Source organism: Gymnoscopelus braueri (genome assembly GCF_963280865.1).
Source record: "Gymnoscopelus braueri genome assembly, chromosome: 17".
NCBI lineage: Eukaryota > Metazoa > Chordata > Actinopteri > Myctophiformes > Myctophidae > Gymnoscopelus > Gymnoscopelus braueri.
This window is the reverse complement of record NC_137617.1, coordinates 37013473-37036912: the sequence shown is the minus strand read 5'-3', so window position 1 is coordinate 37036912 and position 23440 is coordinate 37013473. Positions and strand designations below refer to the sequence as shown.

At 41.2% G+C, this 23440-nt stretch overlaps 2 protein-coding genes across 2 annotated transcripts; one reads left to right on the top strand and one right to left on the bottom strand.

Moving 5' to 3' along the window:
* Window positions 1-376: 376 nt before the first annotated feature.
* On the bottom strand, window positions 377-8378 carry ghitm (growth hormone inducible transmembrane protein). The gene is made up of 9 exons (XM_080455033.1): window positions 8291-8378; window positions 7436-7601; window positions 5622-5724; window positions 4892-5003; window positions 4398-4539; window positions 2770-2878; window positions 2115-2303; window positions 1697-1868; window positions 377-1096 (listed from the first exon to the last, which is right to left on the bottom strand). Exons 2-9 carry the CDS (start codon window positions 7571-7573, stop codon window positions 1012-1014), a joined length of 1050 nt encoding a protein of 349 aa, XP_080311159.1. The 5' UTR covers window positions 7574-7601; window positions 8291-8378; the 3' UTR covers window positions 377-1011.
* A 1119-nt stretch (window positions 8379-9497) lies between these two features.
* Window positions 9498-21648, top strand: LOC308104697 (carbohydrate sulfotransferase 3-like). Its single transcript, XM_080455193.1, has 3 exons — window positions 9498-9785; window positions 17762-17977; window positions 18531-21648. Exons 2-3 carry the CDS (start codon window positions 17898-17900, stop codon window positions 19756-19758), a joined length of 1308 nt encoding a protein of 435 aa, XP_080311319.1. The 5' UTR covers window positions 9498-9785; window positions 17762-17897; the 3' UTR covers window positions 19759-21648.
* The last annotated feature ends 1792 nt before the right edge of the window (window positions 21649-23440 follow it).

The following is a 23440-nucleotide window of genomic DNA, read 5'->3' as shown; positions in this document are numbered from 1 at the left end:
TCCAGACATGTAAATTGACTAACATTTACATTTACATTTGGTCGTGGTTAAGATTATATAGGAACATGGAGGTGTAAACATGAGATTTGATTGGAAATAAAACAGATACACTGACGTGGATTTGAACCTGCAGTAAACCACAGGACTGTCACACAAAAATGGCATTGTAGTCCTACAAAATAAAAGCAAGTGAGCTTTCTGCTACATGGCAACAAAGAGTGGAAAATAAATTAGTAATGATGACTGTATACTACTATATGTACTTTCTTCAACCAGAGACTATTAGCTACAAAATGCAGCAGTATGAAGATTTCATGAAAGCTACCATTCTACAAGTGTACTCTATATCAAAAGACAACAGCCTGAAAAGACCAGAGAAATATTTTAAATGTCTTTATTGAATGATTCCAACTGAAACAATTTGCACAGAACTGCATTCCCTAGTGCGAACCTGTTGAAGTACATCTCAATGTATCTTAAGAAAATAAGTGCAGCTGGTTCACATATTTGAATAATTGTGAGAGCTAGAAGCATCCCCAGATATAGATGACCGTACGTGTCCTGAACTTCTTTTAACCCCATCAGAAATGGAAACAACTATGCGTTAAAAATAAATAAGAAAACATAATGAACAATATAAACAAGTCAGGGTCAGAGGAGACAGATTCACCTCCAGCAAACCTGGGATGCATCAAACATAATGCCCGATTTATAATTTGTCATACACTGGTATCACATACCAAACATAGCCAATCTACAAACTCACTCACAAACTCACATTCTCACTCACTTTCATCGTATGGCAAACTGTAAATTAAGCTTTAGACTGATAAATTGCAATATGCGCTCGAAAATGCAATCCTCCTCATCTTCACACAACAACACAGCATATTATGGTTATTATTTACCAGTTGGATAGCGTTTTAAAACTAAAACAAGGTAGAATCTGGCGTACGCTGCTCGTTTGCTCAGTGGAAGTGAAAGGGGACCTTGAGGTGGAACGGGTGACATCTACTTCTTCCTGCCACCGCCGCCTGACAGAATCATCACCAGCCTCATGAAGATATTCAAAGTGTCCATGTAAATGCCCATGCACCTGTATGAAAAGATAGAGATACAAATAAATAAAAGATCCATCCATCCATCCATCCCTTCCCCTGTGTGTCAGAGATCAGGGGTCTTCAACAGGGGGTCTGGGACCCCTAAGGGGTCCTCAGAGTTACTACAGGGGGGTCTACAAATCATTGTGTGATAGGAACTTTTTATTGTATCTACATTAACCACTTGAACCCTCGCATCTCTATGTTATGAGGGGAACATTAGCCGAAAATAGCAGATCTGCAAGTGTTGTGAGCTTGTAGATCGGCTATTTTCGGAAGAGGTTTGGTGTAGAGGGAAAAAAGAGCAGACCAATAACAGAGCCAAAGGTCAAGTACTGAGAGTTTTAAATGTCTGAAAATACACTGCTGTAACAGTGCTGTAAAAACAAGTCTATGAGGATGTCTATGAAATCTATGAAAAAGTTAAATCTGCGACACAATTTTATACAATATATAGTGGGGGTCCCTGCTTCATCTCTCAGCTAAGGGGTCCTTGGCCTGAAAAACGCTGAAGACCCATGGACAAGATAATTACTGAGTATATAGCAATAACATTGATTTTCATATAGTGCAAAGTGCTTTCTGGCATCACGTACGCATTGATGGGGTCATATCTCTGGACACCGTAGAGGGGGTAGGTCTCTGCTCTCTTGATGATCTTCTGTGTGTCGTACAGGAGGAAAGCGCTGAACAGCAGCAGACCCCCGTAGACGGCGATCCCGTAGAGCCCAGCTCCAAACGCTGAGGTGGGGGGCAGGAACATCGATCCTGGATGGGGACAGAAATGCATGGGGATGAAAACTGACCAACAATTAAAAACCTTCACACCACTGCAAATGGATTCCATTTATTTACATTTTGTACACTCAGGGAGTTACAAATGGATGAATTAACAGAGGATTTTACTGTGTATGGTTTCAGACTGTACAAAAGGAAGATAAAGCGATAAACAGAGTTCAGATTAAATTCAGAGGGCAGTGTTGGAAATGAATTATTAATATTGATAACACTAACCAATGGAGGAGGCGAAGACCACTCCGAAACCAACAGCCAGTGGCCCACCCATGTAGAGGAACTTCTCACTGGGGGCACACATGGCCACTGTAGAAAGGCCACCCACAATGCCCGTTGTGTACCAAGCGGCCCTCATCATCAGGGGTCCTCCCAGAAGAGTGAGGGGGGCGATGACGGCGCCCATTACACCTTTTTCAAAGCAGTGGAAAAACAAACGAACGGGCCATTAAAAACACAGCACTCAAAGTGCATCTCTCATCTGTTGTGGCCACCAGTAGCAGAGTTAGCAGCCACTGCCATCTAGTGTTCACTTGAAGTAAAAACAAGGACAATTTTACTTACCAAGGGGGGCTGATTAATATGGACAAAATCAAATGTAATTTTGACCAATTACCAGAATAGTGATATTGTGGGGATGAGGGAGCTTTCACAAAATATTTACATAATGGGATTTTTGATAAACATGAATAATAATAATGACACCTAAGAACAGTCAGGTAAATTCAGAAAATTCTCCACTGTAATGTAGCCTTTAAAACTAGTAACAAGTAAATTATGTCATATTCCAATATTACGATATCCAAAATCTCATCATATCACAATATCAATATATTATATAGGACTGATTAATACATTTGCAAAACATCTAAATTACCTGCATGGAACAGCCAGGCAAGATGTTTAGGCATCGGACTCTGTTCATATGAAATGGACCTGACCAACATCCCAGCTCCAATCATGGCAGCAAACGTAGCTCCCATTGCCTGAGTTATAAAAGAAAGTTTAGATATTTTTTTTATAATTAACTCTTTGACTGCCAGAGTATTTTCATAAAGTACTCCCCCAGTGCCAGCAATTTTCGTGTTTTTTTATTTTTATATTTTGATTTTTTCTCATGAAAATAATTTAAGGACACATAATTTAAAGACCCAGCATAAATCCGCCACTAGAGAGCAGCACATGACAGCTTGATCAGGTCGTTGGGTCTCTCTCACCCTTCTTGATAGATTAGACAGGGAAAAACATGAAAACGGATGTGACGTCGTCCCAGATTGTTTTGATCGGCCAAAATTACGATGTGATACACGACGGCGATGACTGATCGTCACCCAGACCATAGATTATAGAAGAGAACCTGTCCGTTTGTCCGTTATACCGTGTGAAAACCCGTTTATTTACCTATTTTGGACGAAAATGACTGGGGAAAAAAAATCAAAAACCGGAAACGGAATCCAGGTCATGAAACCGGATGCAGATGTCCGTGAAGTAAGTGGAACTCGAGAATAACATTGAATATTAAGCAGCATAGCGCAATCAGAGATTAAACAATGAACGCGCGTCCAGCGCGTCAAACGCGTCGACGGCCAACTGGACAAAGTAGCACTTGACGCGTTATCGCGTCGTCCGCAGTCAAAGAGTTAAACACCAAGTATCAAATACAGCACTTCAGAAATAAATAATGCATACATATCAAGTCAGGTTAGTCACCACTGTTATATCACATAAGCTGATTGCATACATTCTGTCATTCAGTAACTTTACAAGACGAATCCCTCTCTTCCTCTATGTCAATTCCAAATAAAAAAAACAAAAACAAAAATGTAATGTTTCTTTCTTCTGGTCCGTGAAAAAAAGGGAGTGGAAGTGAGTGAGGCGTTGCTATGGAGATTCATATTTTTAGTTGCGCATAAAAGATGTAGCGTGTCCCAGCATGGGGAAAAGTGACAGATTACAGACATTCTGTTTGGGTGAGTGAAATTTCACACATTTTTCTTCAGTATTAACGCTCACTTCGGAGTGGATACATTTAAATGGAGCCACAGCAATGTTTTCCTCACTTTGTAGTCAAGCAGCTCTCTCTCCACTCTCGCTTGCTCTGGTCAACAGCTACCATAAATGTAGAACCAGCCGAGTCTGAGAAGACTCGGAGTGTGTTTAAACTATTTAACCAAATAACTTCGTCAACAATGTTATTAGCAAAAATAGCCAATCCTACAATCTTGTGTGAGCTTGTAGATCTGCTATTTTCACCAAAGACATTTTTGTAGAGAGGAAAAAGGAGCGGACCATGTATAGAGCCCTGAAGGACCCTGAATAACTACAGTTAACAAATGGCTAACCAATAACCAAAGTAAATCTTTTTTTGTGGCTAACCGTTGACATCCCTACATCAAATGTGTTCTGGGGAGGATTCTGTAAGTACTAAATCAGACTCTATAGGGCCTCATTCATTAACCTTGTGAACCCCAGAATTCACTATTCAGTGATAAGTGAAGGATTTACCAGCCAAGATCCCCTCATCATCAGACCCATGAGAGCTGGGGTCCTGCTCACTGCAACAGCTGACAGGGCTGTCATTCCAATACTGCCGGCGAAATACATGTAGGTGGAGTGGATTCTGTCCTTGACGTACTGGGGCCAGAGCCTGTACAGAGAACACAAAAAGTCCTTGAAATGAACAGGAGATCAAATACTTGCAAGACAGTAAAATCCAGAGTGTGTTCATTTATCATTTTGTAACTCTGAGAGTGCAAAAATTGAACTAAATGTTTGGGTCCATTTGTTCACTCTCAAAATTATTTTTCATACAAGCTCCCAGTGTTTTGCAGTTACAAAATACAATAGTATAGAAAGAAACAAAAAGGAAAGAAAGTCCGATAACAGGACAACAATATCAAATTATACATAAGGTGCGTGCTCTTGCGTGAGTAAGATATATTTTATCCATTTGTATCAACCCAAGCCTTGGAGGGATAGGTAAATACTCTGGTACTTACACTGCTTTGTCAATGGCACCGATCTCATTAGACATGCCCAGTCCATAGTAACACAGCGCACCAAGGCCTACAGCTGCACCCCCAGCCAGTACCATTCTGCCCATGCCTTCGACTGTGAATAAACAGAGAATAAACATTCATACACATTAACACACCAAACATACAGTACTTTTCCATGAGTTTTAATACACAGGCTTGATTGAACGCTCATTTCTGTTTGGTCAGTCACGGCATTCAGCTAGTCTGTTATTTCTTGATAGCAGACCGCCGCTACAGTATGATTAACAGGCCAGAGACTGCACACCTGAATCATATCAATCCGCAGTGCTTTGTTTATGCTGTATCAAACATGGCAGCCAAATAAACAAACACAAAATGTCATTTTACAGCTAAACAGTACACTAAAGAATGTTATTTTTTTTTTACATTTGAAGCAAGATGCAAGTGTTACACAGGGCGGACCACATTGGCATAAAGATGTAATGGACTATTTTCTTTACTAAATAAATCAATAAAATTGCTTTGTTAAATTTTGTGTAAAATTATTTTTTTCTTTCTTAAGCAGGATGATGAACAGCGGCACAGTCATTATTGAAAAATAAACCCTTTCGGGTGAAAATATCCCTGCACTTTGCACCGGGACCTTGGTTTCTTTCTCAAAACGATGTTGACCAAGACCATTTATGGACTTTAGTAAAGTCCAGGAATAGAAACAAGTTTTCATGTTTACCTCTAATGAAAGTATCTGTGGCTGGCTCGAACGCTGCTTCTTTGAGCTGGTCTTTGGCGGTCTTCCCCCGACGGAAGCCCAATCTGGCCTTTGTGGAATAGCCCTGGAGAAGGAACATACATCAGGTGACAAATACAATTTAAAGAAGTAAGATGCATTACATTTGATACGAGTACACTATGGCCATGATTATCAACCCCTCCTGTCCAACCAGGATTAAAGCAACACATTTGAGCATCAGGTAACACTGAAATCCACAGGAAACATTGTGTATGCCTGTGAATTAACAACTTCAGTTGAGTTGATTCACAGGCACACACGATGTTTTGCATGAATAATTCAACTTTGTTTATGCCAGTGAATGCCTGCTGTTTGATCAAAGAAAAGTGTTACTCGCTGCTGCATGTGATTAGCAAGCAACCACCATTAATATCCTACCATCTGGTCAGCCTTTCTAGGTACATGTTAGTTTAGTGTTTGAGTTATAAATGAGGCATTTATAGGTCCACGACCACTCCATATGCGAATACATGGCACATTCCTAGGCTTTGTATTCCTATTTTGAGTTCAATAATCAGCAATTCCTTATCAAAGTGCTTACCTAATAAATTAATAAATAATCTGAAAAATCTAATCATGAAGACAAAGAGCTCCCTAAACCTTTCCCCCGAAATATCTACTAAGTGCTCCTCCTCAAAGACTTGGTGAAAAAACATAGCCTGAAACCTCTCAACTGAAAATTAGTGGTTTCTCTACTCATTTGGCTCGACTCTCATGGACAAATGAATAAGTGCTGAGTGTTTAAAGCCAGCGTACGCCATAGGGTGCAGGCCGCTTTGGACAGTTCTGGAAGTACCACCGATGAAATGGGTGTATCTTTGAGCAGCTTATATGATGACTCAGATAACATGTGAACATGCGCACTCACAAAATAATAGTTTAAATGTGTCTTTTAATGCATAGCAGCAGTCAAACAAATGTTTTATTTGTTTGACCGCTGCTACGCATTAAAATACGTACATTAAAACTTATTTTGAGTGTGGATGTTCCCTTTTTTGATTCTGCACGTTCGAGAATCTTCTCCCTGAAGAAGGCCTGCCGAAACGTTGATTTCTTTTTACTCTGCGTCCAAAAATAAAATATTGGCACTTTGGCTACCAGTGTGCATGTTCAACTTCTTGTTTCTTAAAGGTTCGATGACATTCATTTTCACTTTTTTTATTTTTTATGTTTTTTTGGGGGTTTTATGACCTCAATTACACCCAAAAAATCTGAACTTTGAACATTCAGTGGATTTTCTGTGGTCTGGGGTTTTCTGAATAATTAGGCTGAAAAGTAATCTGAGCTTGGCCCTTCGACAGTGAGGTCACAGTCAATTAATCCCGCCCACTCTCCTCCTCGCCCCTCCCCTCCCCTATCCTTTCCTTTGGGGGGGGCGGAGCAGAGGCGATGATTGACAGGCAAAATCCCTCACCAGCGACACCCGCAGGCAAAGATTTATTTTTTCATTGCAGTTGAAAAGGCTTTAGAAATGTGAGACAAAAACACCTACAGTGAATCACTGGAGTGGAATTTTCAGTTAAAACTTTTTGTACACGTTTGAAGGACCAGGACAAAGACTCTGAATGTGGTGTAAACATGAATGTCATGATACCTTTAAAGGCTACTATTTAGATTATTCTGCCATGGGCCGGCACCACTATAAGGACTTTGGTGTGCGAAGCATTCTCGTGCACGAGAATCTGCCCCCGTCATTAATCCAGTTGAGCGTGTCTCAATCCTTTGTGTGAACCATGACTCAGATGTTATAATACCTGATGAGGCTTTAGCAGGGGTGGACAAGCCTTCAGGGTGGAACTTCTCAGGGCCGGGGTGCCCCCGTGTGTCAGCATGGGGCGCAGCCCAGCCACCCCTGGGAGACTCCTCAGGCATGTCAGCCTCGCCACCAACATGGTCAATGATCAATATGCTGCTATCACTCTGTCAATAAATAAACAAACACAATGAATGCGTCAAAACCAGTGGTGGAAAGTAACTTAATTACATTTAATTAAGCCAACCCCCAGAAATTGCATTTGCACTCAAATGCAATTAGCATTTATTTGGGGGGGGGGGGGGGCTAAAAGATTTTTATACATTTGAAACATGTGAAATGGGACATTCTGCATAATGGGTACTTTTACTTTTGGTACATTAAGTACATTTTATGATGACAATACTTTTGTCCTTTTACTCAAGTATATTTTTAATACCAGACTTTTACTTGTAACAGAGCATATTTCTACATTGTAGTATTGTTTATTTTTTTTTACCTTTTACCACCACTGGTCAAAACAAAACAACACAGTCATAACATTATGCAATTACATAATATTACATAATGATAAAATCTCTAGTAGATTAATGAATTTAGCTGGTTTAACAGTAATAGTAAACCAGGTTAACGTATAGATTTTACACATTTATTGGAGAATACTACATAATGCCTATAGCTTTAACCTTAACAGTGAAACTAAGCTAACTTTAGCTAGCTGGCTACGTATTTCTTGAGACAGCGACGTCAGAATGGCGTATATAAAACACCCCAACTATTAAATACAACACATACTATATGTTGAACATTTCAATAGGATAAAAAATGCTAAAATAACACCTCATAAGTTACATACCAAGAGACCTGGTTCACCTTTCCCTGCGTTGAGATACTGACGCAATTTATTTGCAACCTTCCTGAAAATTCTGTCACACGCTGTATGACGTCATCATTATGGGACACAGTCAACACGTTATGGGAGTTGTAGTTCATTGTCCACTGTTGAAAACTACAGTTTAAGAGAGGTCATCAGAAAAATGTTTGGAAAGTTACATAAAATGTTGTACTCTGGCTTGGTGCTCACTACGCTTCAGCTTATATTACTGTCTGATCATTATTATTATTATTATTGTTATTATCATTATCATTATTTATCATTATCATTATTATTATGGTTATTGTTGTTGTCGTCAGCTTTTTACATATATTTTTAATCAAACAAAAAATAAAATTCTATTGACATTCTTGCCTTGCAAGTTAATTCACAGCTGTTTAGCCTGTTTTTATGTTTTACATTCAGAGCAAAAAATAAAGGGGAAAAATGTAGGCAAATAAGAACTTAGTCCACTAGGTGGTGTTCTTTCCCCTTCTTTACATAGTCCGCTCACAACGTCCATGGTTTTTTTTATCACTTAAAAAGTAAATAAATGAAAGATGTCCAGGCGCCAACCTATAGCTGGTCATTGTCTGCGAGTTTTTCCATTTGACCTGAAGTTTCAGATACGATAAGACAACTTTATATATATATATTTAAAAAAAAGGAGTCAGTGACAGCTGTGTGCCTCATGTCAAGTCACTTTTGGGGACGTCAGCGTTGCCATGTCCGCTTATTATAAGCGACTTTGGGCTTGTTTTTCTGTAAAGTTGCTTATAAATATTGGTAGTTTGCGGGTTGCGTTTTTTTTGGGCTTGTTTCTAAAAGTGTAGTTGCTTATTTGGGGGTTGCTTCCCAATGTTGTTTAAACCAGTGTTTCTCAAACATTTTCAAGTCAAGGACCCCCAAATTAAAATGTATTTGTCTGCGGCGGACTCCCATCTGAAATGAAAATATTTTATGCCAGGGACCCGACCCCCATTTTGGGGAAAATAGCAGATCTACAAGCTCACAACGCGTCGCGTGAGCTTGTAGATCGGCTATTTTCAAATAGCCAACGTACGTGTTTAAAGGGCGAAGCGGGATCGCTTCTTTTGGGCTTGTTTTCATAGACCAGGTTGGTTGCTTGTTTCTCTCTCAAAACCTGGCAACGCTGTCACTCACATTGGAGCACAAGCGCACAGGGGAGAGTAGCCCGTATCTCATTCATGTTATGAATACAACTTTTTAACAGTTTTTAACTTATCTAAAACATGTTTTCATCTAAGTTTTCACCCGGACAAATGCAGGGTAAACATTTCTTTTCGATTCGATATTTTGTATTAATAAGTGGAATAGCCATAGGCAGGCATAATATTGCGAAGTGAACGACATGGGAATGAATAACTTTCACCTGGAGACCTGTGCTGTGGGAAGCCTGATCACTTTCATTATGGATATCATGAAGTGGGATGGATGGATGCTTCTTCACAGAATGGTGGGTATAGCCTATTATTGCATGATTGGCAATAGATCTATAGGCTTTCATTTGATTTGATTTGATTGAAAACTTTTGCAGTTTGCAGGGGAAAAAAAGCACAAGAAAGTACACTTTAAATACAAGGTCAACTAAATATAGGATTGAAAAGCCCATTAAAGCCTAATGGCTTGTTTCAAATAGGGTCCCTGCATGTACTCAATGCTCATAGGCTACTGTATCTGGCAAGTATTTTGTTTATGAGAAGATTTAATTTCATTGGCAATAAACTTTGTTGTGGCATGTTTAATTTGGTAGACAGTTAAACTTTTTCTGTTTGTTTGTTTTGTGTTATTCTAAATAAAACAGAGTATAGACTAGACTACTGGACTACTACATTATATAGAGTATCTAAACACTGTTTAAGCCTGTGCTGTACTTAGTGATATTAGCTGTAACCTGTAATGCTCAGCTCCAAAACTTCATCCCCACTTCATAACCTAATGTCAAAATGTGGCATGTATGCAGAGACTGTAAGTGGTGGGAAAAGTACTCAGATTTGTATAAGTAAAAATAATTAATTAAGTAAGAATAAAAGTACAAAAGTATTGGCATCAGTACCAAACGCAAAAGTACTCATAAGTCATTATGTAGAATGGTCCATTTCTCAATGATATTATTGGATTACTAATGCATGTGCTCATCACTTTATTGTTGCTGCTGGTGAAGTTGCTTTACCATTATTTTATCACTTCATATATGTTTTGAAATATTTATCTACATTTGCTAACTAACTAGTAACTATAAAGTTGTCAAATCATTGCAGTGGTGTAAAAAGTACAATATTTGCCTCAATGTACTGTAGTCTGGTAGAAGAATAAATTAGGCTGTCAAAATAAATCATAATTGTAGTTAAGTACAGTACTTGGATAATTAGTTACTTTTATCACCACTGCTGTAGGCTATATCCATGTCTGATATTGTTCGACTCTGTACAGATACAGATACAGATACAGATACAGATAATGTCTCTGTCTGTCTGTCTGTCTGTCTGTCTGTCTGTCTGTCTGTCTGTCTGTCTGTCTGTCTGTCTGTCTGTCTGTCTGTCTGTCTGTCTGTCTGGGCATGAGTGTAATTGATTACAGCATGAAATACTTAACTGCCCCAGATCAGGCTACAAGACACGACGTGCCGTGGGAGCATGTTTCTCAGTTTCCACGTACACTATAATAGTACACTATTTTATCACACCTACCACTCTGGAAGAAGAAGTAGTGTATAATTAGAATGCCACGTTAATGTCGATTTGCCAGCACGCATCAGTCAATTGGAAAGCAAACTTTGCAAGTTTGTGGTACATGAGGTATGGATAGCAGGCTACATTCTTGTGTAGTTTGGAATTTGCAGACAAACAGAGAAGGAGAGGTGAATGGTGCCAATAAGAATTGACGCACCGAGTTGCATACCAGTATGAATGATTCTGTGCTGTGACAGCAATAGCCTACAATGCAGCCCACCATAGCCTTTAAGTAGCCTCCAAATTGATAGGTAGCTTCGGAACCCCATTTAAAAATTATTTGTGCCAGGGACCCCCATAAGAGAAGTTTGTCAACATTTGTCAACTTCTGTCAAACATTTAAAAAAATAGCTGATCTACAAGCACAGAACACGTCGCATCTCAACACATTGTGACTTTGTAGATCAGCTGTTTTTTGAATAGCTGAAAATCAAAACAAGGCTTAATTGTTCCTCATTTTCCTTAATTGTTCCTCCCCTGGATCCCCCTCAAGGACCCCAGGGGGTCCCCCCCACCCTACTTTTGAGAACCACTGGCCTTCAAAACACAATGAATGAAAGTGGCTTTTGGCTGTCTGTCTGGCTGGCTGCATGGTGCTGAATGTGCCTTCACAGCACTTGACAATAAAGGGGTGGCAGATATTAAAAGCATTTATAACAAGATGATAAATGGTACAGTCAGTAGTATAATGGCGGTCTGGTTATGAGCAGATGATCAAACGTGTCATATGCCTCAGTAGTTTGTGAATATATTTGAAAATGTCAGCTTATGGTCCATTTCAACACAGCTTGAGCGTTTGGTACAATAAGCTGAGATAATTGCGAGCGCTGTAAAATCCTGAGTGTTAATATAACCCAAGAGACTGTACAAATGTCACCAAATGGACCCATTTGCACACTTTCAGAGTTACAAATGGATACATTAACACCGAGGATTTTACTGTGTGTAAGATTAGATTACATGTACAAGATGAAGCATCACTAGGCTTGAATTGATGATTAATTGTTGATGCTGACATTATTTGTTTGCCTTTAAGTCACATTTGATCGGACCAATTACTGCTATTTTAGAAACTACACTTCACTTTCACCTATACTTTATTGATTATCACTTATAGGCAACTTTGCTATTACATATACAAAAAAGCAGGGAAACATCAGGTAGATGCTTGCTAGAATGTAACGTCCAGACACCAGTTATGCTCAGAGAAATGCAAAGCCATAATGAGTATGATTGATTGATTGAATACTTTATTAGTCAAAAATGTAAACAGCATGTGGTACAGTCAGAGAAAAAGGAAAAACGATGGCAGTAAATGACACCTCCTTTCTTTGGGAAAATGCATTCATCTCCCATTGTGGTCTCCTGATAGGTGATTTTTCAGGCCAGCTCTTTAGTAAACAGAAAATAAATGTTCAGGTTCAGGTTGCACATTTCATCCAATCAGGATAGAGGACCCCACAAAGCTCACTTATCCGCTTGTGTTCCAGTTCCAATTTTGTCTGCTCATGTATTTGCTTCATCCCGTCCAATTTCACTTGTTTATCCTGTACGAGTTCTCTCTCCTGATTGGATGAAATTGGTATCCCGACCTGATTTTTCTTGTTTCTGTTTACTAAAGAGGTGGAGAGACGAGGAGCCCCCTGATATACAACAAATACTATATTGCAATTATTACTATGGGAATATGGAGCTATTTAACATTTGTGGAATATGGAACTATTTAACATTTGTGGAATATGGAGCTATGTAATATTTGTTTTAACAAAATAAAACAAAAAATACATCGCTTACGGCACCTTTAGTCTCCGGATCAGACATGACTAGAAACATCCCAGACAGGTTAGTCACTGACCCTTTGACGAGTGAATGACCCTGGGAGTTTGTGTGTGCACTGATCTGTGCCCAGGAGGGGCTTCTGGAGTCTCAGCTGGCTGTGTAAGAGAGACCTTTGTGGTTGTGGCATGCGGCAGTGTGGTGCAAGACGGAGTGGAGATTTCCTCTTGGTGAAAGCGCACCTCAGTGGACGGGCTAGTACACACCCTTTGATTACACACCATTCCACGTCGACAGTGTTCTACGCTTACAGAATCCAGAGTGCGCTCCGTCTTGAACTCTTTAGAGCGGTGGTTCTCAACCTTCTTAGGCAGCAATCCCCTCAAAATAATCATGTTAGAACTGGAGCCCCCCCCCCCCCACCCTGATAAGCACTTGGAGTTGAGGCATTTAATTTTGTTTGACTCGGTTCCACAGAATATTGTGAAAATAGCCGATCTACAAGTTCACAATGGCGTTGTGAACTTGTAGATTGGGTATTTTCACAATGTTTGCCGACAATTTGGCCAATGTTTGACCAGTTTTTATAGTATAGTTTGTTGATTACTTTTGATGCAGTAATGCTCTTTTTTCCCCCCTTTTTTCTTTTGGTATAAAAAAGCCTTGAAAGTCCTTAAATTGTCTCTTTACTGTCAACTGGGGACCCCCAAAAAAATCATGTGGGGACCCCCCTGGGGGTCCCGACCCACAGGTTGAGAACCACTGCTTTAGAGTGTGAAAATGGACACTTGCTTAACCACGGCGACCCTGGCGTCCACATTTTGGGGTGTGTCGTTAGAGACAAAGAAAATGAACAGAAAAGGAAATTCAAAGCATTTCTAAAGTCACTGGAAAACAGTTGATCTAAGCTAAAAAAAATTGTAGTTCGAGATTTTCAAGTTTCAAAAATGTTTGTGGTTATCATGTGGTTAAGTGGTTGACACTCTGGATTTTGCAGTGCACCCAGTCAGAGCCCTAAACTTCTCCGATTCCCGTTGGGAGAATTTCACACGCAGTGTCCAACCAAAGGCCTGTGTTTAGATTGCTGTCTCTCCTGGGTCTGACCACAGAGCTCGCAGCTGGCCCAGGACGGAGAGAGGTTGCAACAGGATGTGAGAACTGCAACCTCTCTGGTTGTGTAAAGAACCGAACAGGAACCCTGAAGGGTCCCGCCAGGCTCATCATCATCATCAATGTACACAAAACGCCAGACATGTATTTTGGGTGGGGGGCAGCCTGAGCGTTCGTTTTCCAAAACACAGCAACTTGTTTCTCGGTTATATTGGCCATTATGTGATTTTTTTTTTACTTCATCATCGGCATCAGCAATTATGCAGCCGTTTTAACAACTTTCAACCTGGGGTCCCTAATTTGGGCAACCCTAACTTCTACTCTATAGGTGAAAATGTGTGGTTGATAAAATAGAGTTCAGTTCATGTGTTTATTTTGTACCTATGAAATAGTTATTTGTGTTTACTTATTTATTTTGTTGCTTTTAAGTTAAATGTTCTCAGATAGAAACTTTAATCAAATCTTTTGATTGAAGTTTTTCCAAATCAATTAGAAAATGTTGCACTTATTGAGAAAACATCGGTCAAAACTTCAATAATCGGTGGTCTAGGACTGTCGGTGGTTTGCAGGTCTGGTATAGGACTTGTTTCGTGTGAAACACACACACACACACACACACACACACACACACACACACACACACACACACACACACACACACACACACACACACACACACACACACACACACACACACACACACACACACCTTTCTATTAGGGAGTGGGAAGCTTTTAGTCTGTAAGCTGCAGTTCCTGCTGATTAATAGCAGCAGTCACACTAATGGCTTCGCCTTGTGGCAGGACCTGTAATCATTTAACAGTGATCCATATGCAATCACCAACACCCTCCACATTCCATTGGTAGCACCCGAAGGATCCCATAAACACGTGTTTTCATCAACACAGATGTGGGACATTGGATAAAAGCTAACTAGAAAGCTGTTCTTTTTTTTCTTTTTTGGTCCTGAGTTGTTGTAACTCTCACTTGATTTCAGCTTTAGCAGTTTGGGGGGGCAAATATATGATAACGACACCTTCCTAATGACCTCAGTGTGAGACTGTTATTTGTTGGGACAGCCTTGCCGTGTTTTACTGGTGGACAAGATGGTTCAGAAGAAATACATGGATTGCCTTCATTACTTGTAACTCGTTACATTGTTCAACACCGTGGCGATCTTGTTTTGTCCATCTCTGTATCAGTGCTCTGTATCAGAGAAAAGAAAAAAGACCATTACAAAAAAAAAAAATCAAAAGTCATCAACAAACTATACTATATATGGTCAAACATTGGCGAAATTGTCAAATAATATAAGAAAGAGGCTAACATTTAGTAAATAGCTGACCTACAAGCTCACAACGCCTTGCGTTGTGAGCTTGTAGATCTGCAATTTTCACAATATTTATCTGTGGAACCGAGTCAAACTAAATTGAATGCCTCAACTCCTATTCCAAGTGCTTGTCAGGGTGCGGGTCCCAAGTTCAAATATGATCATTTGGGGAGGGGTCACGTCCTGAAAAGGTTGAGAACCAGGTCAAGGACTCAAGGGAGAACCGCCAGTGCCATCTGGTATACCACTATAGTAGCTTCAGTGCTTGACCCATAGTATTTTAAGTCACTCCTGCAGCCTACTGTTTTCAGAGGTCTGCTCAGGCCAGGCATTGTGCCATCATGTACACTTCTCTTCAAGCTGCATGAATAAATGACAAGTTAGATCATTTCCTGAGCCTGTGTGTCTCACTGAGTGAATTGATTAGAATCAAACCAGGAGTCGATCAACTGCAGATCCATTTCACCACAGTGGCATAGCTTCTGCTTAAATCCCAGGATTAGTGGGAGGATCATAGCCCAAGTTGCTATTATCTCAAAGGTAACCCGATAGTAATCTTTCAGGGACTGGGTGCAGGATATCCGCAGCCATCATTAAATCTATCCTCAGGCTTCATTCGACTGCCCACAGCCTCCCAGGTAGAAGGCTTATTATCCTACACACTTACATAAGTATTATGTTCTTCTGAATGCCCTGCAGACTTTTAGCACCACACTTTAAGGCTTAGTGACAAATAGGTTTCTCCCGGCCCACCTCCCTCAACTTTCTGTGTACTTATTCTGGTGTATATACCTAATGTGTCTCCCCCTCAGTCTAAAGCTGCATTTTTAGTGCAGGGTGATAGGTAACCAGTGATGGAAGAAGTACTCAGATTATTTTTACTTAGGTAAAAGTAGCAATACCACAATTTAGAAACACAAGTAAAAGTCCTGCATTCAAAAGAGAACAAAAGCACTGGCATCAAAATGTACTTACACTGGCCTGCCCTGGACCGCTGGCGTAGCGGCAGTGTGGCCTAACAGCGTGTCGCGAATTCGAGTCCCGAGCCTGACGGCCTTTGCTGCATGTCACTCCCCATCTCTCTCTCCCCATTTCCTGTCAATAAAGGCATAAAAGCTAAAAAATAAATCGTAATTCTTTTTTTATAAATGTATTTACACTACAAAACATAAAAGCACTCATTATGCAGAATGTTCCATTTAATCAGATTGTAATTAGTATTGCATTAATGTTTTCATCAGTTTATTGTTGCAGCTGGTAAAGGTGGGGCTGATTTTAATAACTTTATGTGCTGCTGGATAACTTAACCTAATGCCACATCATAATTTATCAGTTAATGTATGTTTTTGTTTTCTATATATATTAGAGGATTAAGTACATTTTAACATAATACTCTAACAAAGTTAGTAACTAAAGCTGTCAAATAATTGTGGTGGAGTTAAAAGTACAACACTTGCTTAGTATGGAAAGAATGGAAAGACTCAAGTAAAGTACCACAAAATTGTACTTAACCAGATAAGCCTGACATCATACGTCGAAAATAGCAAATCTAGAAGCTCAAAATGCGTTGCGGTGCGATGTAGTTAAGTACAGTACTTGAGTAAATGTGGCTACTTAGTTACTTTTCACCACGCACTGAGTTTACATTTATGCAGGAGCAGCAGTCCTTCAGATCAATGCCCAGATGTTATCTCTCACAGTAGGCCAGTCATGAAGCTGATGGACTCAGTCGACCAGATCTCTTCCCAGTGTTGACATAGGAAAGTAGCTGTCTGCTAGTAATGGCTTGCATGTCCACCCACATCAGTGGGTGGTTTCACGCTAAATCCAGACCGAGAGGAGTTAAAATCAAACAAACAAACAAAAAAAAACACAAGATTTGTAGAATTGCGTTTTATTCACAAATTAACATTTTGGTCTTGCTACTTCAAAGACAAGACTCAAGTATAAACTTGAGTTGTGTCTGGGGTGTACCAGGTTTCAGCGCATGCATGGTGGGTGGGCACTGGGCATGTTCCATTGCCTGGGTCTCTTAAAGATGAGATTAGATTCCAGTAAAGCCCTGGGTTGCTTTCTTTTCTCACTTTGTTAAGATGCGCTTTCGTCCCCGAGTGAATCGCACCATCTTTTGGCTTTGCCAAGCACTCTTCACACCATTGTTATGGAAGTTTGCATGTAGGAGGAGAGTTTGAGGTGCAGAGGGCAGAAAAAAAGGCTTAGCATAACCAGGGCTTTGCAGGGACCCCTTTATTGTGGTATAAGCTGACTAAGCATCTATGGGGAGCAGACAGGTTTTATGGCATAATGCAACAATAGGCTTTTAACTTCCCCATTAATATGACCAGCTAGAAGAAATTTCCACAAGTGCTTTGACAGAGGGAATTGAGACCAAGAGTGCGATGCATACTCTTGCAAGACTCTCAGTCTTGTTCAACTGTGCAAAAAAATGTATGACTGACAGTTTAATGTTCATTTCATTTACAGGATGAAGCATTGTCTTACGATGGGGAATACAAATAACTCAAGGGCTCTTTAAGAAGGCAACTGGAGTTGTGGAAGATTGGCAGAACCTATTAAAAACAGTCTATAAAAGCGTATCCAGGCACCGCTACATCCAAGAATGAGGATCAAATACACAATATCCATTGTCTTCGTTGTGGCACTTGTTATCATTGAGAAGGAAAACAACATTATCTCGAGGTAAGCCCATTTCAGTGATCAATGGAGCGCTGTTGTGTTTTCCAACAGTTGCACCGAGGCCTGTCCGCATTTATCTCTCTCAAGCTTTAAGACAGCTAACTTATCGTGATGTTTGGCATTTATTTAGCAAACACAAAAATGCTTTCAAATGCCATGCTAACTAATAGACCTGCTGTTGTTTTTCTCTTAGTGTTTTGATTAACCTCAACGTCATAATAGGAGAACATTCAGCGGAAGCAGATCTACAAGCTCACTAATGCGTTGCATTACGCAACCTTGTGAGTTTGTAAGCTTGTAGATCTGCTATTTTCGGTGACGAGATTAGGTGTACAGGGAAAAACTTAGAGGGCCAAGAATAGATCCCTGGTGGACACCGGTTAACAAAGTACGGTATATAAGGTTTAAATGGTTATTAAGGCTAATTTACCATGATGCTTGGCATTTATTTAGCAAACACAAAAAATGCTTTCAATTCCCATGCTAAATAATAGACCTATTTGCTCTCTCTTTTGACAAACAAAACTTTAACACAGATTCAACTGTCTGTTTTCAGGGTGTCAGATAAGTTGGCAATGAAGCAGACTCCACAGACCCCTCTCCAGACCAGAGGTCTGCTGAAGCACAATGGTTCCTTCACCACCCTCAACAGGCTGGACCCTGCCTTCACTCTGATGAAGCGTCGCCTCGTCAACTACACCGAGCCCCAGGACGCCGCGGTGGCGTCGACGTCGGGCGGCCGGAAACACATCCTCCTCCTCGCCACCACCAGGACCGGCTCCTCCTTCGTGGGCGAGTTCTTCAACCAGCAGACGGACAACATGTTCTACCTGTTCGAGCCGCTCTGGCACGTGGAGAGGATGCTGACGCTGGAGGGCGGAGGAACCAACGCCACGGCGGCCGCGCCGGCGTACCGCGACGTCCTCCGCCAGCTGTTCCTGTGCGACTTCTCCCTGCTGGAGAGCTTCGTCGAGCCCCTCCCCGAGGACCACGTCACCGCCGCCCTGTTCCGCAGGGAGTCCAGCGGCTCCCTCTGCGAGGAGTCGGTCTGCAGCCCCTTCGTCAAGGGGGTCTTTGAGCGCTACCACTGCAGGACGCGACGCTGCGGGCCCCTCAACCTGACCATGGCCTCCGAGTCCTGTCTCCAGAAGGAGCACAGAGCCATTAAGTCGGTGAGAGTGCGCCAGCTGGAGACCTTGCGCCCGTTGGCCGAGGATCCCCGTCTGGACGTCAGGTTCATCCAGCTGGTGCGCGACCCCAGGGCCGTGCTGGCCTCTCGCATGGTGGCCTTCGCGGACAAATACAAGAACTGGAAGCAGTGGGCGGCGGACGGGGAGGTCCCCATCGACGACGACGAGGTGAGGAAGCTGAAAGGGAACTGCGACAACATCAGGATGTCCGCCGAGGTGGGCCTGAGACAGCCGCGGTGGCTGCGCCGGCGGTACATGCTGGTGCGCTACGAGGACATCGCCCGGTTCCCCATGAGGAAGGCGGCGGAGATGTACAGGTTTTCCGGAATCCCGTTCACGCGCCAAGTGAGGCAGTGGATTCTCAGGAACACGCAGGCCTCCAAAGAGGCCAGTGGCGTGTACTCCACGCAGAAGAACTCATCGGAGCAGGTGGAGAAGTGGAGGTTCGGCATACCCTTCAAAATCGCACAGGTCGTGCAGAGGGTTTGCGGGCCGACGTTAAAGCTGTTTGGGTACAAATTTGTCAACAGCGAAAAAATGCTCACAGACAAGTCCATCAGTTTGATAGAAGAAAAAGTGTTTAAGTTTACATAGAGACTTTGACAAACATGAACTTTGAACCTTGACAGAGGCAAAGCCAACAGCCAGGATACAAATCTGGATGGATCGATATTTATTAGGACTTGTGTATATCTGAGAGATACAGTAAAGTATGAAATATTTTATGATGATGCGCTATTTAAAGTTTATTACATTACTAACAAAAAAAAGATCAATGAACAAAAGTTGCCATTGAATGTAATATGTTCATATTGCATGTAATGATAAAAAACAGGGATTATTTACCACTCCAAATTAAACTATCTGGGGCTTGTATTGTAGGTCTGTTCAGAATTTAATTTAGACGCCTTAGCAAATATGGCATCATAGAGAAAGCTCTGTCCTTGCGAACAGTGAGTGGTTGTTTCAAATGCTCCAAAAAGAAGAGAGAGAGAGGAAAAAAAAGTCAGGTAGCTTCTAAAGGTGACTTGCTGAACTTGCACAGTACTTCTATTAATTTACTTTTTGTCGAACAAGTCATGGGCTAGCAACAGTAGCTGCTTTTATACCAAAGAAACTTGAAGTGAAATGTAATCGGTATAGTGACTGAATGAGTGGCCTTGTGTAGCAACACACGTTGCAGGAAAAGGAAATACCAGCGCCTTGCCATGTAATTTCTACAGTGCCTAACATTAACCACTTAAACCCTTATTCAAAATCTTTGAAAATAGCCAATCTATCATCTACAAAGCTCACACAACGCCTCGCATTGTGAGCTCGCAGATCGGCTATTTTTGAAAATGATGTGAACATTAAAATTCGAATTGTTTCGCCTATAATGACGTGCCCAAAACAGGGGCGCCAGGGTGAAAAGTGGTTAAGAAGGGATGTTGTTTCATGCTAATTTATTTTTTTCCCCTCTGTTTGCTGAAAAGGTCATTATGGCTCCAGCTCTGAATGTGCTCCACAAATATCCTCCCCCTCCCCCTCCCCCTCCCCCTCCCCCCCCCCACAGTGGGCACTTCTCTTTTGCACATGTATACTGTACTTTGCTGAAAAACGTGTTATGCTTCTTAATTGGCTGAAAAGTTTGTTTGAAGTTGTCCTCGTGACAGTGTCCTGGGACCCGTTGTGTAAAAACAGATGTTTACGGTGGTACTGTACTGTACTGCAGACATTCCAACTGCAGCTGGTATGCAGGATCGTGTGAGGTTTGTCGACAGGTCTGTGTCTATTGACACAAGTCTCATGGCTAGTGATTAAAAGGGGCCCTGATACCCAGGCCTGTGAGGCTGTTTGTCCATATGCCTGTCTGTTTGTTTCGTGTGTTTGTGTAGGTTTTTTTTTTAATCTTGTTTGTCACAATAAATGTCCTCTTGGTTACAAAATATGTGAATTTTTGTAAGGACACAATTTGGTTCATTTTTGTTTTAACCACTTAAACCCTATATACTTATAGTTGACCACATACTAGGTCTGCTAGAATGTCTCTCTACACCAAATCTGTGCTGACATTTGCTGGGGAAAAGAAAGCAAAAAATAAGATTAAACAATCACTGAATGTTTGACCCAGAATAGGGACGCTAGGGTTCAAGTGGTTAATAGTTGCGATGAAACCAAATGAAACCAAAATGTCTTTAATTCACAAAAGCAAAACATCCCCTTTTTGTAATCACATGCTGTATTATGGTCACTGCTGGTTAACAGAGATTAAAGCAACAGCAGAGCAAGCTCATGCAAATGTGGAACAGCTTGTAAAAACATGTATTTTATATTGTTGGTCCATATGCTGTATGTGTTGATCTTCAATGCTTTGCTGCTTATAGAGAAGGGTGTGAATGAGATGCCTTGTATACAGTAGTAACGCTCTCAATGCAGGAAAAAGGAAAATGCCAGAGTGCCTTTTTGTAGTCTAACAATGAACAAGACACAGATGCAATATTGAAAATGGTGACAATATTGATAAAGAAATATCTATTGTTTATTTGTCGTTGGTTATGAATTTCCTCCACTCAACCATGAGCAAATGCACCGTATACATACGTAAAGTATATATTGTTGTTTTTGACTTGAGCAGCTTGTCTTCTAGGAAGAGAGGAGGAAGGATTATACGGTATGGAGGCTGCTGCCTGGTTTCCAGTATGTTTACCGCTGTGAAGGAAGGACCTAATTTAAGTATCTGAACCCAGCAATTACCCCGACTTTACATATAGTGGTCAGAACCACCTGACCCCACCCGCTCACTGAGCACTGCAGTCCTAGCTATGTTTACCCCTCTCTCTCTCTCTCTCTCCCTCTCTCTCTCTCTCTCTCTCACACACACACACATAGCATTCTGATACTCTCTATCTCTCCCTGTTTTGAACAGTCTGTCTCTCTGTTGCTCCCTCTCACTCTCTTTCTTTCTCTCTCTCTCTCACTCTCTTTTTCTCCCTGTTTTGATCAGTCTGTCTCTCTGCTACACAGTCACTCTCTCCCTCTCTCCCTCTCTCCCTCTATCACACGCACACACACACACACACACACACACACACACACACACACACACACACACACACACACACACACACACACACACACACACACACACACACACACACACACACACACACACACAAGACTCGTTCTGGGATGGTGGGCATCACTGAAGATGAAGTAGTGCCTTCTTTACTCTGAAAATAACATGACATTGGTATTAACATTTAAGCATAATAATGCTAGAAAAAACTGTTTAACCACTTATGTCCTATGTATGCCATGCAACAAAACAGCCAAACTACACGCTCACAATGTGTCTCAACGCGACGTGTTGGTACTTGGTACTTTAAGTACATTTCGATGCCAATACGTTTGTACTTTTACTCAAGTACAATTTGAATTCCGGAGTTTTTACTTGTAACAGAGTTTTCTATGTTGCAGTATTGATACTTTTACTAAAGTAAAAGATTTTCCACCACTGCATTTCGCAAAAAGTAAAGTACAGTTCATCTGTGTCTGTCCTTTACATTGTTATTCATTTAACATGGGCTTTTTCATAGCACTTACCCTTCTTTTTCTCTCATGTGATGTAGTCGGCGACACAGTAACACAACGTTTATGTCTCGCAGGATTTCGGTCACAAACTTGACCAAACTTTAAATCCTCTCCACAAACTCTACAAACGCTAAGATTACTAACTTTCCGTGGTGTTGTGGGCTCCGACGATGCCATATTTGGAATGATTTGGGTTTGTTTCCAGGGGGGCCATAATAGAAAGCGGACGCACAGATGTAAATCCCGCCCACTACATTTGATTGGGTAAAGCGCGGCCTGCTTCCTGATCTGAAGGCACGCCCACTTGTAGGCCAGTGCGTACACGTTATGACGAACCTCCCCGACAGATTCCAACGCAGAGCAGAATCTGTTCTTGAGAGATTAGTAACAGAGTAATACTTTACTTAAGTAAAACATTTGAGTACTTTTCCCACCACTGAATAATACACATAGCTACATGTTTTCTATATCTCCTTATCTCTGCCGGCTGAGTGGCTGCACCCCTCACGCCATATCAGGGCATCAGCTTCCCTGATTGGCCAAGCTTCACGTGATGTCATATCTTCATGTGATGTCATATTATACAATATAAAGTGGTCGTCCACCAAACTCTTCAAATCATTCCGGTTGCTATAGAAGTTACAAGAGCCTGATACCAAGCTGAATTGCAAGTGCGTTCCCCATCTAACTGTCAGGAAGAAAT

Excerpts from the sequence above, each read along its gene's own strand:
- ghitm (XM_080455033.1), bottom strand. The coding sequence starts at position 7,573 with ATGTTGGTGGCGAGGCTGACATGCCTGAGGAGTCTCCCAGGGGTGGCT. Across the intron at positions 2,304-2,769 it reads TGCCTGGCTGTTCCATGCAG|GTGTAATGGGCGCCGTCATC; the intron begins GTAATTTAGATG and ends GCTTTGAAAAAG. Across the intron at positions 1,097-1,696 it reads AGATATGACCCCATCAATGC|GTGCATGGGCATTTACATGG; the intron begins GTACGTGATGCC and ends CTTTTCATACAG.
- LOC308104697 (XM_080455193.1), top strand. The coding sequence starts at position 17,898 with ATGAGGATCAAATACACAATATCCATTGTCTTCGTTGTGGCACTTGTT. Across the intron at positions 17,978-18,530 it reads GAAAACAACATTATCTCGAG|GGTGTCAGATAAGTTGGCAA; the intron begins GTAAGCCCATTT and ends GTCTGTTTTCAG.